The 19406-nt window shown below is 36.6% G+C and overlaps 2 protein-coding genes across 3 annotated transcripts in view; both read left to right on the forward strand.

The window, feature by feature from the left end:
• Macrod2 (mono-ADP ribosylhydrolase 2) overlaps positions 1 to 19406 on the forward strand; it is a 271595-nt gene that overhangs the window by 106020 nt on the left and 146169 nt on the right. The window contains exon 4 of one of the 2 annotated variants that reach the window (XM_059261532.1): positions 2385 to 3036. The exons of the other annotated variant lie outside the window; for it this stretch is intronic. Within the exon in view, the coding sequence (XP_059117515.1) occupies positions 2385 to 2401 (17 nt within the window). The 3' untranslated portion in view covers positions 2402 to 3036. Of the gene's footprint in view, positions 1 to 2384; positions 3037 to 19406 lie in introns of those variants that run through there. 2 annotated transcript variants of the gene reach the window in all.
• LOC131909723 (SWI/SNF-related matrix-associated actin-dependent regulator of chromatin subfamily E member 1-like) lies at positions 3475 to 4959 on the forward strand. The gene is given in 2 exon segments (XM_059261531.1): positions 3475 to 4588; positions 4705 to 4959. Coding segments are annotated over 2 exon segments (1236 nt in total). The 5' UTR covers positions 3475 to 3561; the 3' UTR covers positions 4914 to 4959.

A 19406-nucleotide genomic window follows, 5' to 3' on the forward strand; every position in this document is an offset into this window, starting at 1 on the left:
TCACTTTTATAGGGTGACTATGTATAGTGAAAAGCAATTCCTTTCAAGTTACTGGAGCGTCTAGATCTTTTGAGCAAGTTTTCATCATTTCTTATAACTTATACACAAATTTTATAGGTGTAAGAAAAACTGAATCTGAGATTAGTGAAATTTTATTGCATCTAGATATTAGAATTAAGATGATAATAAATAATATAGTTCAAATTGAGCATTTTTGGTACTTGATATCTTACTGATAACTTCCTTCTTGTTTATTCACACGCCCCTAAGTATTAACAGTGTCTAGTAAGTACAGTGCCTGACGTCAAGCCGGTATTGAGGTACTGTGAAGGCTTGAATGGGAGCAGGGGAGAAAAGGTAGCTTAACAAACGGAGTACAGTTTGGTGCTGTCTTACCATGCTGGGTAAATTACTCTGATAGGCAGTCATTGCTTGTGAGTCTTTTTTGTAAACTTATTAGTTCTCTGAGAGTTTTGTGCATATTTTGATCATATTCTTCTTTCCTCCTCCAACTCTTTCTAGATACAAACTACCTTCCCTACCTATCCAACCTTGTGTCTCCATTTTTTTCTTTCCTTTTTAACCTCTCAAGTCCAATTTGTGCTTGAGTGTGTGGTCTTCCACCAGAGTGTAGTCAACTTTTCCACAGCCTACACTCTTAGAGAAAACTGTTTTTTCCTCTCCTAGCAGCTAAAAGTTGCCAGTAGCTTTACGGCTAGAGTGGGGTTGTGTGTGTAACTCCTCTCTCTGGGCTGGCATTTCGTCTTTCTTGGTCTTGCATGGTTTTTTGTGCATGCTGTCACAATCACCGTGAGTTCATATGTGAAGCTGCCCTGCTGTGCTCAGAAGACAGTGTTTCCTTTTAGTCATCTGCCACTTCTGGCTCTTCAACTCTGTCTGCCCACTCTTCCCAGTAATCCTGAGCCTTGGTCACAAGGTTATGATATAGATGTCCCTTTGGGGCTGTGAATTCTGAAGTCCCTTGTTCTATGTGTCTTGACCATTTGTGAATCTCTCACCATCCACTTCAATAGAAGCTTCTTAAGTGAGGATTGCACTAATCTGGATATAATAGATGTCATTAAGAGGAGATAACTACTTTGTCTACTTAGTAGAATAATAGTAGTAGGTTCTACCCTAGTTCTTGTAACATGTCTAGCCACAGGCTACTGACCTTGTAATAGTACCAGTTTTGGTTTTCATCTTGTGGAGCAGGACTTAAATACAATCAGAAAAGGATTGGTTATTCCAATAGTTTTCTTGTCACTATTACACCAGTTGGCCCATCTTTCTGGGACAGTCATTTTTGTAACTTACAGTGTTCACAGCTCTGAATGACTGATAATTATTTATCTAATCTGGTTACATTTGTAATACCTGGTTGCATATGCAATACCTTTAAGTACTGTGAAAACTAGCCAGAAGGGATGAAAGTCTGTATCATTTTGCTTTTACTCTGATCTATGGCTCTAGTATGTGTTATATGTGTTAACTTCAACAATAAGGTTACTGTCGAGTCCTGGAAGATAATCAAAGCAATGGCAATAGCTTGTATTGTTTGGATGGCGGGGGTTTGTCTATGGGACCTCAAATGTCAACAACTCCAAAAGATGTAACCCATCCCTGGCCCTGGGTTTTTATTTGTTATCTTGTGGTGTATAGTTAGGTGCATTGTTGCCCTGTGATAGGATAACTCCATTTTAATTTTTTATGTTTGTGCATTTATAGTTTAGTTTAGGAAGCTTCTATGGTAGTAGGTTTCCATATGTCTGTTTTGGAAAGTTGGCAATATTTAAAATTTGTTGGTTTTTAAATACCCAAAAATTTTAATGTTTTAAAAAACAGTAACAATGATACCATTTAAGCTAAGGAAAAAAAAATCTACCCCTGGCATGAATTATTTTCTGACTTTTTGAATGAGTCTCAAGTAGCCCATTACTTAAATCTAATTTTTCTGTAAGAATTCATCTAATTATATCTTTTTTAATACTATTTCCTTGGCAAAGATTTTGAACACTTGGTCTTCTCCTGTGGGCTTTCATATATATTGTCATTAATCCTTGAGAGTTTACAGTCGATCAAGGATGGTGCGCTGTGATGTAGTCCTTCAAAATCAAGATTTTGGGACCACACTGCACACATTTTTTTTCTGTAAAACCACTCATCTATTTGAAAGGGATTTTCATGTAAGCAGGAAGATTCGTGTTTGTATCATTTGAATTTCATTTGAATGTGTTTGGGAATAGATTTTATAAAGAAACTTACCAGTTAATGGGAAGAGAAAACTTTGGTCTTGTTTTACTTTTTGATGCTTAATGTTCTATGTATTCTACTGAAATTGTTTTCTATGCTTTTATTTATTTTAATTATTTATTTTATTCCAGGTTCTAAAGCACTCTGAGGGAAGATTGTGTGCGGCTGATTGTTGTTCTTGGTGTAGTTTTGCACTGAAGTGAACAATTTAAGTAAATGAGTCAGTATGAAGTTTTAGTTTCCCTCTATTCATATGTCTATTTTTAATTTTTTTAAAGAGAAAGAGGGAAATGTGGTATTTTCTATATAATTAATCAGATTTAAAGTTTGGTGACATACTATAATTTTTCTTTATATCTTATTTATATATTATAAATAAACACATTTTATGCATATAAATCTTTTCTCTTATCCATCAATATATCTAAGCACTATTTCTCTCTGTTCTCCCATCCCTTCCTGGTTAGTCCCTTCATCTTCCTGTTTTCTTTCCTCCCACTTTTCTCTTTTACCCTCTTATATGCTCTCATTTTCTTTCTCATTCCTCACCAACTATAGCTAAAGAAGTTAAAAATTGAGAACTGAGTCTAAGATTTTTAAAATTATTTATTTAAAGATTCTAGGTGAAAATATAATTATATTATTTACCTCTTCTCCCTCCAGCCTCTTTTATGTTCCTTTCCACTCCCTCTCAAACTGATCACCTTTATTTTCTTTAATGTTGTTACAGATGTACACATATACATGAATAAATATATAAATAAAACCTGGTGAGTTCATTTAGTATGGCTTGGGTGTCTATGATGTCAGAATTGGTCAGCTTGGTTGTGGATAACCAGTTGGGGGCTCACCCCTGGGAGAAACTAATTGTCTTTCCCTCAGCAGCCATTTGTTGCCTCTAGTTCTTTGTTTAGGGAGGGACTCTGTGAGATTTCCCCCTTCTGCATCATGTCTATTGGTACTGTCATTGTTCAGGTATTGTTTAGACAGCCATACTATTGAAGTTATTGAATTAGTGTGGCTTCCCTGTCATTTCTAGGAAACACAGTCTCATGTTGTGAAACCAGGATCTTGTGTATGCTAGGCAAGTCTTCTAGATACGGTTTTTAAAAATAAAGAGTATTAATGCTGATGCATTACATTAAAAAGGATTATGCTTGAAAAGTGGGCTCCTAGATCTGTAGAGATAGCTCATGGGTTAAGAGTGCTTGGGTCGACAAAGGGAAGCGAAGCCGGAGCTGCGGGCGCCTTTTCGGCCCGCGGTGTCTCAGATTCATTCTTAAGGAACTGAGAACTTAATCTTCCAAAATGTCAAAAAGACCATCTTATGCCCCACCTCCCACCCCAGCTCCTGCAACACAAATGCCCAGCACACCAGGGTTTGTGGGATACAATCCATACAGTCATCTCGCCTACAACAACTACAGGCTGGGAGGGAACCCGGGCACCAACAGCCGGGTCACGGCGTCCTCTGGTATTACGATTCCAAAGCCTCCAAAGCCACCAGATAAGCCGCTGATGCCCTACATGAGGTACAGCAGAAAGGTCTGGGACCAAGTAAAGGCTTCCAACCCTGACCTAAAGTTGTGGGAGATTGGCAAGATTATTGGTGGCATGTGGCGAGATCTCACTGATGAAGAGAAACAAGAATATTTAAATGAATACGAAGCAGAAAAGATAGAGTACAATGAATCTATGAAGGCCTATCATAATTCCCCTGCATACCTTGCATATATTAATGCGAAAAGCCGTGCAGAAGCTGCATTAGAGGAAGAGAGTTGACAGAGACAGTCTCGCATGGAGAAAGGAGAGCCTTACATGAGCATTCAGCCTGCTGAGGACCCAGATGATTATGATGATGGCTTTTCAATGAAGCATACAGCCACCGCCCGTTTCCAGAGAAACCACCGCCTCATCAGTGAGATCCTCAGTGAGAGCGTGGTACCTGATGTGTGGTCGGTTGTCACAACAGCTAGAATGCAGGTCCTCAAGCGACAGGTCCAGTCTTTAATGGTTCATCAGCGAAAACTAGAAGCGGAACTTCTTCAGATAGAGGAACGACACCAGGAGAAGAAGAGGAAGTTCCTGGAAAGCACAGATTCCTTTAACAATGAACTGAAAAGGTTATGCGGTCTGAAGGTGGAGGTAGACATGGAGAAAATTGCAGCTGAAATTGCCCAGGCGGAGGAACAGGCCCGCAAAAAGCAGGAGGAGAGGGAGAAGGAGGCAGTGGAGCAAGCCGAGCGCAGTCAGGGCGGCATCGCCCCTGAGGAAGAGCAAGTGGCAAACAAAGCCGAGGAGAAGAAGGACGAGGAGAACAACCCCATAGAAACAGGTGCTTGTCCGGATCTGTGAGGCTAGTGGCTATCGTACTGAACAGACATCTGTGCCGTCAGCATAGTTAGAGTAAGTGTTTGTCTGGGAACTGACGGGGCACATGTGTGATTGCAGAGGAGACACACCTGGAAGAGACGACCGAGAGCCAACAGAACGGGGAGGAAGGCACGTCCACTCCTGAGGACAAGGAGAGTGGGCAGGAGGGGGTGGACAGCCTGGAGGTGGAAGAGACCAGTGACAGTAACACTGGCTCAGAGAGCAACAGTGCGACAGTGGAGGAGCCGTCCACAGACCCCACGCCAGAAGACGAGAAGAAGGAATGAGTGTCGCCTGTCTGTGTGTCCGCAAACTTTTTTAAATGTAGGAAAAAAAAAAAGGTTTTTTTGCTTTTCAAAAAAAAAAAAAAAAAAAAAAAAAAAAAAAAAAAAAGAGTGCTTGGGTCTCTTGAAAAGGACCTTGGTTCCTGGCACCCATGTGGGGTAGCTTATAACCAGCTTCTTGTAACTACAGCTCCAGGGGATCTTATGCTCTGTTCTGTTCTCTTTGGGCACCAGCACACATGTACATGTACAGAGACACACAATGAAAATAAATCTTTTTTTAAAAAATAGATTTTGTCAGAGAGTTTGAATTAGGAAGTTGTGTGGTTATTGTCATGTAACTTATTTTTTTTCCTGGCAAGGGCTCTTTTGCCTATATTTAGTGGGTAAGAGCCAAACTCTCCCAGTGATCAGAGGCTGTTTACCTTGGCATTGTCTTTCTGTTCTAATGAAAGAGAACACCACAGGATCCCATCCCTCACCTCCCCCAGCCCCGTGTACTTGGTTCTTTCTTAGCTTTTCCCTTCTAGTTTCTGTCTTCATGCTTTCTTTTGAAGGAAAAGTCATCTTAGGTGGAGTCAGTTCAGCTCAGGTATTGCTAAGCTCATCCTTTCTATTGATAAGAACAATTCTTTACTAGTAAAAAGGTTGAAAAGGAGAAAAGAAAAACAATGAAGATTTCATCCTTTTATGAATTTACCAGAAAAGAGACGTGAATATGGAAACTACAGTGATGATAAATTTATTCTCAAAGCAGTGGTGGGAGCTGGTGAGTAACTGTGAGTGTAAACCTACCACACCATGCAAAGTGAACCACAGCAGTAGAAACCTCACTTATCTTACATAAGAGAGGCACATTATTCCCACATTTTATTTTTAAAGTTTTATAATTCTGTATAGGAACTTTCTATATTTTATATGCAATTCCTACTGAATATTGTAACTTAAAGAACACAGGCCTATTTGAAATAGAAACAATGCATATGTATTAGAAAAGGAATATAGGACCAGCAAGATGGCTCAGTGGGTAAAGCCTGTGCCAAGCTCAGTGCTAAGCCTGACAACCTGAGTTAGGTTACTGGAACCCACATGGAAGGAAAAAACCAACTCCTACAAGATGTCCTCTGACCTCCATGTGTGCACTGTGGCACACACACAACCCCAAATATACAAATACATATAATACAAATATTAAAATAGGAAATGCATAGAAACAATTTGGACAAAATTAGAAGCATCAGCAATCTCATGACCTCATAAATAATTATGTTTACATTTTGGTACATATGTTTTCAAGCCTTTTTTTGTATTTGGTTTGATTTTTTTTTAATGGGACTATAGGGGGTTGGAAAAAAGGCTCAGTGGTTAAGAACACTTGCTGTTGTTCTGGAGGACCCAGGCTCAGTTCCTAGCACCCACAGGCATCTCACAACTGTCTGTAACTTCAGCTCTTGGGGATATGATGCCCTCTTCTGGACTCTGCTGGCACCAGGTATGTATGTGGTTTACTGACTTACATATGTGCAAGTAAAACACTCATACACATAAAGTAAAAACAAACAAATCTTTAAAAAAACAACAGGATAATACTCTGCTTAGTGTCTTACAGCCTCTTTCCTTGCACTCGTTAATACATAGTAATCTTCCTGCATCATAAAATGGCGTATAAAACAGATTTTTCAGTAACCACACAGATAGGCAACATGTTAGCTTTTTAATCCTCTATTGTACATTTAAATAAAGAATTTTGTCACATATTGTACTGTTATGATCATCAGTTTTTATAGAGAACCCTAACTTATACAATGATATTATGTATCAAGAATTATGAGAGTTCTGCTATAGAGGGTTGTCTGGTTTTATACCAAAACATAATAAAGATTAGGAACCTGTGATATTAGACCAGGAAAGAGTTTTGGCTTTTAAGTTCTAACCGGGAAATGGAAAAAGAGTATACTACTTTCATATAGACTTAGCCATGAAACTAGGCCTTTTAGCACAGCTACTTCTGCTAAAGAGTGCTATCAATAAGTATTGTGTTCTGATTTAGATTCTTGTGTATTTTTAGTGTAATTTCATAATTATTATCAAAGGGGAAGAAAATAATTATTTTTAAAAGTTGGTTCCAATCTAAAAAATTAATCTATCTTCAATAGTACCTTTAGAAACACTTAGTTAATTAAGCTATACATTGATTTTGTTTTCTTATATGTTAGTATTTAGTTGTTTATTCATTAGACTCCATACTCAATGTATGTGTCTCCATGTTGCAAAAATTTTTGGCTCACTGTGTTAGACATTTTGTTACAGGGACAAAACACCAGAGAAAAACAACTCTGTGTGTGTGTGTGTGTGTGTGTGTGTGTGTGTGTGTGTGTGTGTGTGTGTGTGTTGGGGTGCAGGAGGGTGTTTATTTATTATGGCTCCTGATTCCAGAGGTTTCAGTCATGTCATGGTTCAGGAGAATGGCTTGCCTCGCAGTGGTCAGGAAGCAGAGTGAGCGAGTGCCTGTGCTTTGGGAATTTTCTTATCTTCTTTTACTGTCTGGGTCCCCAGCCTATTGGATGGTGCCCATTGCAGGGTGATGTTTTCTTCTCACCCTGATCCTCTCTGGCCAGATCCTCACAGACAATCCAAGGGCATAATTCCCTAAGATAGATTCTTTCAGTGCAGTTAAGTTGAAGTCAACCTTGACCACCACACTCAATAAAAGTATTTTTCAAAAACCTCATGTCTTTACTTTTTTCCCCCTTTCTACTAAATCAAGCAAGTGAAACAAATATCTGGCACATCAAACAGAATTTATCATTCTCTTAACAGGAACAGTTCTGTAGCCTTTGACAACAGACTTCTTAATGAGTTGAATAAATTAAGTTGATTTACTTTGAATGAGTGATTTTCCTTCTTTTTGTTTTCTATGAGTTTCTTTGGTGTTGACTACTTTTAATCAGACTAGACTATATTTCTTGGTCTGTGAATGCATAATCTTGGTAACTCACATATTATTGAAAAACATACTGTGATCAATGACATCATTGTGTGCTTACACTGATTTTCCATTCTGCACTGATAACCATTTCGGTTTGATAGAACAATTTAGTTTACTTTGATCATAAGTTACAATTGGCATGGATGGGTAGGCATAGATAAAGCATAAATACTATTATATGTGTCAGATAATTCTTAATTTTCTGATCTAGTTTAAATGAAGCATTAAAAGTATGATTAGAAAAAAAATAAACAGATGGTGTTCAGTTTTTCTTGTTATCAGGAAATACCTGAAAAGAAAGTTTAAAGACTAATAAGAGGAGAAGTGACTGATTTGGCAAATATTTCACTACTGGTAAGTTGTGATTACTGGAAAGAAGTTGTGATTACTGGAAAGGAAAGCAGTCTTTCAGTGAGAAACAAAACTGTGTCAGGAGCATAGAGGACAGCTGGCAGAAAGCCCTCCCAGTGGGTTTCAGGTGCCCAGATGCTTTAGCACAAGTAAGGAGAACATGAGTAAGAAGAGTCACCTGGAAAGTTTAGATGGGAAGTACCTCAGTGTTGGACTCTTTGGTCCTAGTGGCAGTATGGGGTTGTGGCCACCCAGTTTCTAAAGTATATTCAAAATTCTATCAGACATAATAAATATGCAGATATTAGTGTGAACATATGTTAACATTATTTTATTGACCACAAAGTAATCTATACAAATGCATCATCAAGTGGTTTCTGAGTTTATAAAACTGAAAACAATTAGATAGAAAATGATCTTGGAGTCCCTCTTCCGGAAAACATGTGGAATATATGTTCTGTGACTGTCAAAAGCTAAATGTATTAATTAAAGTGAGGAAAAACAGGTCTGTGATTAAAAACAAAAGCTCTGTCATTAAAAAACTCCACACAATGTAATATGCTTTAGTCACTAGTAGGTCCAGTTCATATATCAAAGAGAAGCCAATATTTTAATGGTATATTTATGTAATATCAAAAAGGAAGAGGCCACCTTCTCTCTTTGCTGTCTGCTGACTCTGTCTAAATTCTGGTTTCAACACCCTTTGCCAGTTTGGAGAAATGATTTGTCAGCTGCTCTGTGAAGAACTCTAAATGCGTTAAAGATGCTTTAAATGCATAAGTATTGGGAGGAAAAAGCAGGGCTGTTTCCCAAGACTGAATTAATGCTACCTTATTTCTTAGTAGTGTTGGATCTAGTAAATATTTAAAAGGCTTTTAAAGATAGATTGCCCTTTTTTATTCCCCACAGTGCTGATGACTTGATTGTGTCTGATTTTGGACTGATGTCATCAGTATTGACTTGAAACATTTTCATGGGTCCTGTTCTCAATATGCCTGATGGGTGTCCTGGCCAGCTTTTGCTTCAGAATGAAAATTTTGTGATATGATATTTACATGATAAAAGTACCAGAAACAAATTGAAATTTTGTAGGCTCTGAAAATAGAAACTGTGGCTAAAGATTTCTTAGGAAAACCCTTTCTTATGTACATTTCACAGTGTAGATATTCAACTTGCCCAGAGCCAGAAGTCTCCACAAGAACTCATTTCAGTGTGCTCTTTGGAAACACTGTGTAGAACCTATATTAGTGTTTTTCATGAGTCTCATAATTGCTTGTGGACATGATGCTCTCCCCTGCTAGAGTGTGAACTCTTTAAAGATGAGAACTGAGAGCATTTCATCTTTTAATCTCTACAGCACACATTACTGAGTGAAAAGAACAGAGACTCCAGGGAGGCTTGTGGCAGTGTGTCTCACAGTTAAAATCTCTTACTGTGTGCTAGAATAACACTCTATTGTGAATCAAAAAGCCTAGTGAGATTCATTCCTTAATTTAAAAAAGTATATACACATCTATCACACGTCTGTATGAATTATGAAAAATAAATGATCTATACAGTATATGTAGTACTTGAAATTACGATTGCAAACATTTCTGTAATACATTCAGATTAAAGAAAGGCAGTTGTCTTCTCAGAGTCTGGGGCTTTAGTGGATTTCTTCTAAGCAGGTGTCACGACTACACCTGCCATCTTAGCAGCTTAGGAGGCCACAGCAAGACTGCCAGATCTCCAGCCCCCTCAAAAAGAGTGACAATTAGAATTTTCTCCCAGGGTTTCTCATTCTTGTATGCTATATTTTTTTAACATAGTTTTCTCTACAATTATACATTACTATAGACACCTTTATAGTAGTAACTTTCTCGTCGGGACTGCTAGCTGCAAATAATGATACAGAGACTTATTATTAATTATAAAAGCTCAACCTTAGCTTAGGCTTATTCCTAACTAGCTCTTATTACTTAAATTAACCCATATATTTTAATCTGCATTCTTCCACAAGGCTCATTACCTCATCTCTGTTCTGCCCATTCTGTGTTTTCCGAATCTGGCTGGTGACTCCACCTTTCTTCTTCCAAGAGTTCTCTTTCTGCCCGGAAATCCTCCCTGGCTATTGACCATTCACCTTTTTATTACAGTAATCACAGGATCCATCTTCACATAGTGTACAAATATCCCACAACACACCTTCTTATTGGTGTGGTATTTTACATACCGACTGTGGTGTACAGGCTCCTGAAAACTTGAAACCTGACTTTTTCCTTTTTTGGGGAGGAGTCTTTATCTAGGGCGTCTTCAGCAAGGCTGATGGAAACAGGAAGGTCAGTTTTCCTCTAACTTAATGTAATCCTCCATTCTGGCCTCATTTAAACAAGTCAAGATAGATGTGTCCCCAACTTTATGAATGTTTAGACAGGAAGTGCTGTGATCTGTTTAGTAATTTCAATTACCACATTTTATTAACACCCCTTTCTGACTTATTAATTTTGAAATCTTTTAAAATCCATGAGCCGGGCAGTGGTGGCGCACGCCTTTAATCCCAGCACTCGGGAGGCAGAGCCAGGCGGATCTCTGTGAGTTCGAGGCCAGCCTGGGCTACCAAGTGAGTTCCAGAAAAGGCACAAAGCTACACAGAGAAACCCTGTCTCGAAAAACCAAAATATATATATATATTTAAAATCCATGATGCCCTTTTCAAATATTAAGGAAAATAACATATATTGTTAATATGAGGCCTTTAAAAATTTCCTATTATTTGAACATATCAGCATTCTAATTTTAAATTTCACTCTTTACAACTTCTATGTCAATGTCTGAGTTTTAGTAACCTTTTAAAAATACTTTGTTTTAATAAATGGTTACATCTTTTTCTCACAAATTGTCAAAATTTCTCCCAATTTTCATGAAAACCATTGGTGGTTTTAGCTATAATCTTTGTTATATTTTTATTGCATTTCCCCCAACAAATAGGCAAAAATATTTTAAGAAATGTATTATCCCTTTGACTTTCTTATGATGCTGTCTCAAGGTTATTTTTATTTATAGGATTAATTAACTAGAGCACATTGATATTTTTATTTATATTATTGCTGGATTTCCAGTTCCCTTTATTTTTATTTTCTCTATATTATTAGCTTAGTAACCTGAATAAAATTGGTACTTGTATGCTACAGTGGCATTGTTCACATAGATAACCTATAAATACAATTATTAGTTTCATATCAATTTTCATCATTAGTGGTAAGCTTAATTAATTTATAGCATTAAAAAGTTCAGCTTGTTAACACTTGCATTTCTTGTTTATTTTTATTTTTACTATTTTTTATATTTCAGGTTGCTTTCTGTGTGAGACATCATATAATTGCCATCCAAGTTAAAATGAATCTTTCTATAATATCCATTTTCCTGAAACTACTTTTTCTTTTGAAAATTGGATAGTATATGATTGTTGAAATTGCTGATTGACAACTAAAACATAGTTTCTGACTTGGTTAAATGAAACTGCTGTGCAAAAGTTGGTGTAATTCTCTATGAGGGTCATCATGAGCAGATGGTTTTCCATCCTGAGAGATTTTAAATATTGAATTCTACAGTTTGATATTTTACATATTACCACAATTCTCCTACCAAAGTTTTTGAAGCATGGATTCCAAATGATACTGAATTTTCTTTAACTTTACCAGAATGTTAGTTTTTTTTTTATGCTCCAGTTCTTAAAAGAAATTGATATTTAAGACATGGTTAGGGTGACTGATTCTCAGACTTAGCCTAATTAAGCTACAAAGGATGGATAGAAATGAGGAAGTAGCAATGAGGCTACTTATTCATGCTAAGAGTTTCTTCATGAATTCTTAGAGAAAGGTGTACCAGACTTATATTTCTTTACCAATGTTACCTTCCATTTGACTGATATGCAAATTAGGCATCTTTAAATAACTGATATTTTCTACTCTCTTTACAGTATCCCAATATGTCTTAGATAATGACAGCAGTGCCTTGAGTAGCAGGGGTGTGGCTTTTTCATATCTGTCTTAATGACTGATACATTGTAGCTAGTCAGTAATTCAATGGATACATGAGTGGATGCTTTTTGGATGAATAAAACCCCTGTAGTTATGTACGGGAAGTGGGAATTTCAGATTATTAGTCCAGTTATCCTGCCTGCCTGGCCCTACAGGTGTCCTTTCTCTGCTAGGATATTAAGCTCTAGGTTCTTATTTCTGATGCTATTGACATCATGATTTCTTTAAGAAAGCAATTTACTGAGGTCTTGTGGATAATAGCCTTCCAAGAGATTAGCACAGTATGTTTTTTGGTTCAAGCCATAGATCCTCTTTTTCCCCATTTTTGTTTGTTACTGAATGATGCATTAATAGTAAATAGTTTATTGTAAATAAATGGTAAAATATAATTCTCACTGATTGTCTGTGGAGGCCTAGTATTTGTGTAAAGGAAAATAAAAGATTTTTTAAAAGCCTAGTGGCAAGGGGTGTGGATTAAGGGGAAGAGCTCTATGACCATGTGCAAGAGAGCACCACATTTTCCTTGGCTTCTATGATGGCCTCTCCTGTCAGTTCCTTCTGAAATGCACAGGCTGTGTGTGCACCATGTGCCCCTGTGCTTTCCTGCTCTCTTTCTCTGCCTGGGCTCTAATTGGCATCTCAAATTGTCAGTTGGTCCCACTGTTGTCTCTCTGTAGACACTTTTCTCCTAGAAGAATAGCATCTTTTCAGAACTTCCAAACACTTCTTTTTGAGCCTGCTTTCAGATTATTACCTCTGTTTTTAATTCACAGATGTGCTCAAATTCAACATTACCAAAGTATCTAATGTACCTTTGTACTTGGAGATCTTCTAGATAGGCGATACTCAACATTTCTGAAAAAATTTAATATTTACATCTGTTTTCCCTAGCTTCAGAAGTTAGATTCACGGTTAAGTTTTTCTTTCTGGTTTTTGTATGTTTTGTATGTATGTATGTGACTGGATCTGTATCATTGCAATCCCAATTCAGTTACTGTTCCATCCGTCTATACTAAATTTTCTTATAGCAATTGAACTGTCCTGATCTATCTTCCTGGTCTACCATGAGCTGCATACAACTGCTTACTCATCATATTGATTTATTCTAAGCTATTTTAGTGCTTTATATTAGCCATAGTTAATATCTAGACTCATTAGCCTGGAATTCAAGCTGGTCTTTCATATTGCCCTACCCTGTATCTGTGGTTTGGCTCTAGTACTTCAGCCTTTGAAAGCAGCTATTCATGCAGGTCTTGCAGTCTTTCACAGCTTGATTTTTTTCTTTTTTTCTTATACCCCTTCAAGATCTTGTTTTTCAAACATAAAGTTAGCCTATTCTAGCCTACAGTTGTTGTTTTTGTTTTTTTAATCTTCTCAGAATCCCTGTAGCACTTCTTTAGCTACATGTGATGTTGCATGCGAAGGCAGAAACAGGAGGATTGCAAATTAGAGGCCTTAGAAAGATTTTATCCTTAAAAAGGAAGTATATAAGGCAAGAAAATAGTGAGCATATTTTCTTATTAACAGATTGTATTTTGTAGAACAGTTGTAAATTTGTAGAAAAATTGAGTACTTTCTCTAACACACAAATCCAGAAACAGTTTTCCACATGCAGTTTGTTGTAATTGATGAAGCAATAATTATATGTTGTTATTATTAACTAAGGCCCATTGTTTACTTAGGGCTTGTTCTTTGTGCTATGCAACTCTGTGAGCTTTGGCAAACAAAAAATGTTATAATCTTAACCTACTTAGCATTATGGAATCATACCCTTTTATCACTCTAAAAGTCCCCAGTGCCACAGCTACTTTGCTCTTGAATTTCTGTGAATTCAACTCTTGTGTAGCTGGTGTAAGTGGAACTGTGTTGTTTGGGATTTCTGAATGTCTCTCACTTATTTTACTTAGCATAATGTCTTCAAGGTTCATTGATATTATATCATATGACAGAATCTCTCCCCTTTGTAAATCTGAGTAGCATTTCATTATTGCATATATCACATGTATGTGCTAATCCATTGGTGAACATGTCTATTACTTCTACCTCTTGGCTTATTAATAGTGTTGTTATGAGAATGGGTATGAAAAACATCTTTGAGATCCTCTTTGGTTGTGTTGTTTCATGTTTGTTTATTTGTTTTTGTTTTGTTTTGGTAGGGTCTCAGTCTGTTGCTTAAGCTGGACTGGAACTTGCTGGCTAGCTTAGACTGGCTTCTAACTTGTGCCCACCTTTCTGCCTCCCAAGTCCTGGTGTTCCAAATGTGTGACACATGAAAGATGAGATTCCACTTCTACTTCTTTTGAGTTTATACTTGGAAGTGACATTTATGGGTGATATGCTAATCTACATTTAGCTCTTTGAGGACCCACCATTTCCTGTGCTCCCTGCAGGAAGTGACATTGTTTCCCTTCTCTGCTGTAGTAAGCTCTTTGTTTTCTATAATTTTCTTACAGGTCTTGGATATCATTTTAGCCTTTGAAATTCATTTTTACTTTTGTTTTTCAGTTTGGGGTGTGTCATAACATACCTTACACTTCATTGAATCTTTTAGTGAGTATGCCCTAGTTATTGATGAGCATGTAAAGAAATTCTTTCTTTCTGTTGCAGAGGAAATTTTAAAATCTCTAACACTCCCTTTTGATTCTTTTCTGGAGTTTGTATCTCAGTTTATATTGCTTATGCTTCTTTGTATATTGTCTGGACTGGATTTTCCTTAAGTATTTTTAACATGTTAATATTATTTTACATTTCTACTCTAATAGTTCAAAAATGTCAGCCACATCTAAGTCAGGTTCTGATGCTTCATTTGTCTCTTTGGACTGGGTTTTTAGTTTTAACATGTTTTGTAATTTTGGGGTTGAAACCCATAATGTCAAGTAAAAGAAACTGAATTAGATAGGCCTTACCTGAGAAATTTAATCTTTACCTAGTTTGGAGTTAGGCTGTGTTTGCTAGTTGCTGTAGCTGTAAGAGTCTGAAGCTAGAATCTCTTCAACTGGCCTTGTTTTTGTTTTCTTATCCTCTTTGGGCTTCCCTAGAGACTCCTTCCAAAATAAAGTCTGTGATTGAGAGGTGTAGCTGTGATCCACTGATGGTAGACTGGAGCCTGATTGACAGGTTAGGAAGGTATGAGGGGAGGACATGTTCTGATGGCCTATAATTGGTCTTTTTGTATGCAAACCAGTTCCCCCCCATCTGTATCCATTACATGTGCTCTGTTTCTTCCTCCCTGGGTGAGACAGGAAGGCTCGATGAAACCAGAAAGCAAGGAGACTGACTTGTATGACTTCCTGCTTCTAGGTCAGCTAGCCTCCTCTGAAAATCTAAGTGAAAGTATATTATTGAGTTTCTTTTGCATAATTAATGACTATGGGAAATCTGTAGTAACTTCTTCACATTATGCTTGAAAATAACCAAGTAGATTATTGGGTAAGAACTTAAAAATTCTTCTCTGAAATGTATATGTGAACTTAGCTATAATGTATCTTTGGGCATCTGTTAGGTAACATCCAGGATCTGGACATTTAATGGATAACATTGCCATTTTCATATTTTATAGTCAAGTGGGGTTTTATCATATTGCTCCAATATTTGAGGATTTATCTTTTTACACTAAGCACACATGTATTCCAGGTTCAGGAGGAACTGTGGAGGCATGTCTCCATAAAGAGTATCAAGTTTACCTGTCATATTTGCAAGCTAAGGTTAATTGTAGATTCCTCAATGCAGCACCTAAAATAAAGAGTCCAGAGGGAATCAAACATGAGCCTGTTCTTCTCACTAGTTATTAGTTTATTGAATAAATTACAGTGAATCATAGGACTGTGAGATATTCTTTGGTGACAGACGGCATTTTTAAATGTAGAGCTTCTGCAAGTCTCCAAAATAATTAGAATGCATGAAACACACACGCAACAGATGGCAAAGGGTTTGAACTAAATATGTGTGACTCTTCAACTACTTAGTTTTACATAATAATGTGTTTGTGCAAATAAGGTGATGACCTTTCCATGATAACTTCTACAAATACACAAAGCTGAATGTGCTCACTGGAGTTGCTAAAATCTGGCATTGATAGAATAGAAAGCACTTTTCTAAATCTTCAGTTATAATTTTTTTCCATTGTGCTATGAAGCAACAAACTCCTGTCATCTGGAATTTCTTTTCTCTAGATTTTATTTTTCTGTTGTATCTGCAAAAATTGCTTGAGCAACTAATGCTGTGTTTTATAGCATTCAATTTTCCTTATTAAGCCTTAAAATCTATACCTTTCAATATAAGCACAGATGCTCTGTCTTTAATATAATCTTGTTTCTGAAGCACTTAATCCAATTCTCTTTTCCTTTTATTTGGAAATTGCACAGTCATGTTTCTGACTTAATGTTTGGTAGCTGGACATGGAGTTTTGATAGTTCATCTGTCAGTGTTGGAGAACAGAACATTTCTAAATGTAGTTGCATGAATTAGTGACCATTCCAGTTGTGACGAGGAAAATTAGGTAATCCTTAAGCATAGCTCTAATGAGAGATGTGCAATACCTCTATCAGGAAAAAAAATGCAAACAATCCTGAGCAGGGCTGACAAGTAGACTTCCACTGCACTCTATTTAATTAAACTAGGTAACATTCAAGCTTGGCTTTACCAGTGGGCCACTCAAATAGGATAAAATATCCGTGATTAAGTACATACTCAAATACATATAGACATTGAGTGTATGATAAATATAGGATATCACATGACATTTTAATAAACAGTGCTCAGACAATTGGGTGGCCACTCAGAAAAAGATACCTTATATAATATATACCCCAAAATAATGGCTTCAAATAATTCTAAATGTAAAACAATAATAACAACAAAACTATGGGTGTGCATACATATACACATGAGCCCTAGAAGATAATATGTGCTGTTTTTAACCTTATACAGAATTCAGAGGCAAAAATTGAAAAGATTGATAAAATTGAATATATAGAAGATTTTTATAGCTGGTACATCATAAAAGATAAAGTACAAGAAAATAGTCAGACCATATACCACAAACAGAAGGCTGATATCCTTAATATCTGAATTAACACAAGTCCAAGATACAAACTGGATATGGTGTTTTTCAGGCCAGAAAATCCCAGACAAATAGAGAGGGAGAGGAAGGGAGAGAGGGAAGGATGAAGAGGAAGAAGGACATAAGAAAAGGGAAGAGGAAAGGAGACTGAGGAGACAGGAGGGACAAGGCTCGGGTTTAGCTCACTGGTTGAGATCTGGAGTTTGCCCAGCTGGATTTATGGATTGATTCTCAGCACTACAGTGAGAAGAAAAGAAAATCAAAGGATCAAAAAGTCTGTAGAAAAAGAGAAATACATGGACATTCATCAGAAAAGGGTAAAAGTGACCTCAAACATGGCAAATGACATGTATATAAATAATTAAATGATGTTCCTCAACTTTTAAAATGCCAGTGTAGAAAATATATGATGAATTTTATGGCTGAGTTTGAAGGGAAATATTCACTCTGATTTTTGTAGAAATTCAAACCAACTACCGCTTAGGAGAGAAAGCTGCTAAATACTCAAGGAAACACTTGTTTATCTTCTTACCTAGAAATCCCTCTTCTAAGCATGTGTCACACTATCCTTCAAACTCTTGAAAATTCACACTTATGAAAATATGCATAAAAAGATGACTTCTATAATTGTAAAATACTAGAAACAGCCTAACTAGAGAGTGTGTGATTAAATGATGTTTTGTGTCCACCCAGTAGGACATGGAAGGTACTGATGAGGAGATACCTGTGAACTTCTTTGAAATTATTTCTAATAAATTCTGTTAGAGAAAAATATAGAAAAAATACAAGAATATAACCCTAGGGCAATACTCATCATGTAAGAGATAAAATAGAAAATACATTTGTTTTCTGCTCTTTTGAACATAAACAAAAATGTGAGGACTAGGGATGTAGCTCAGTAGTAGTGTTTGTCTAACATGCACAAGGAAAGACTGGAGTACGATATTATAACACCACAAAACTAACCAACCACCCAAGCCTAAACAAACAGGCCACCCAAAACCATGCAGGGGAGATGAGTCAAAATTAGAGTTAATTAGTTACCTCGAGGGAGTAATAAATGTGGTGGAAAGAACAGAGGCTAGGACCAGAGTAGCAAAGACAAGTATGCAGCTTTTGTATTTCTTTAACTGTTAGAATCAACCAGGATTGTGTGCAGGGTAGATATGAAATGACTATACATGGTGACAAATGAAGCTACCTGTATGACATATGAGTCATATGAGCAAACTGAAGGGGACAGGAACCCAAAGAACTAATCTTGAGCAACTTTGGGAAACAGTTTTGACCCTAGTGAACAAATACTGTACAATTTTTATTAAATATGCCTCTTGATAAACTAACCGTACCAGTTAGTTATTCTGTAACTAACCTTATATGTATTCTAGGACTGAGCAAATAAGTAGATGAATTGTGAATAATGACAACTGGGTTTCTATTGAGAAAGAAATTATGGACTAGAAAAGAAGTTAGACTGTAATGAACCTTGTAATAAATTGGAATCAGAGGTATCAGTATGAACTTTTCCTATATATGTACATTTATATATATGAATATTTATACATATATAGAGAATTGTGTGTACGCATAGGTTAATACACATATTCATACTTACATATATACATATTTCTCTTAGCTCTGTTTGCTAGATGGGCCGAGGAGCAGTAGTACCTCAGTAGCAGTGAGGATATAGTGTCTGATCTTGATTTTTTTACATACCATTCTCCAATTTAAAAAACAAAATAAAACCAAACACCCAGATTTTTATTGTTCTAGGACTAAGGCAGAGAAAATACAGTATGATTCTGGGATCACCTTAGGGTGTTAGAAAATAAATGCTTGGAAAAAGAATAGCAGCCAATAAAAACCACACAGGAGCCAGTGTGAAGGACCTCCTTGTGCCTATGCTAGAACAACTGGAGGAACAGAAATAATGAAGACATCGAATTATATCCCACAGAATAAAGTAAATATGTATACTTGTCTGTATAAATATTGCATAGATGTGGACAAATAACTCTTTCTTTAAAAGTCCACAAATTTGAAAAGTATGTGAAAACAAAACAAAACAC

The sequence above is a fragment of the Peromyscus eremicus genome, chromosome 4 (genome assembly GCF_949786415.1).
Source record: "Peromyscus eremicus chromosome 4, PerEre_H2_v1, whole genome shotgun sequence".
Classification (NCBI taxonomy): Eukaryota; Metazoa; Chordata; class Mammalia; order Rodentia; family Cricetidae; genus Peromyscus; species Peromyscus eremicus.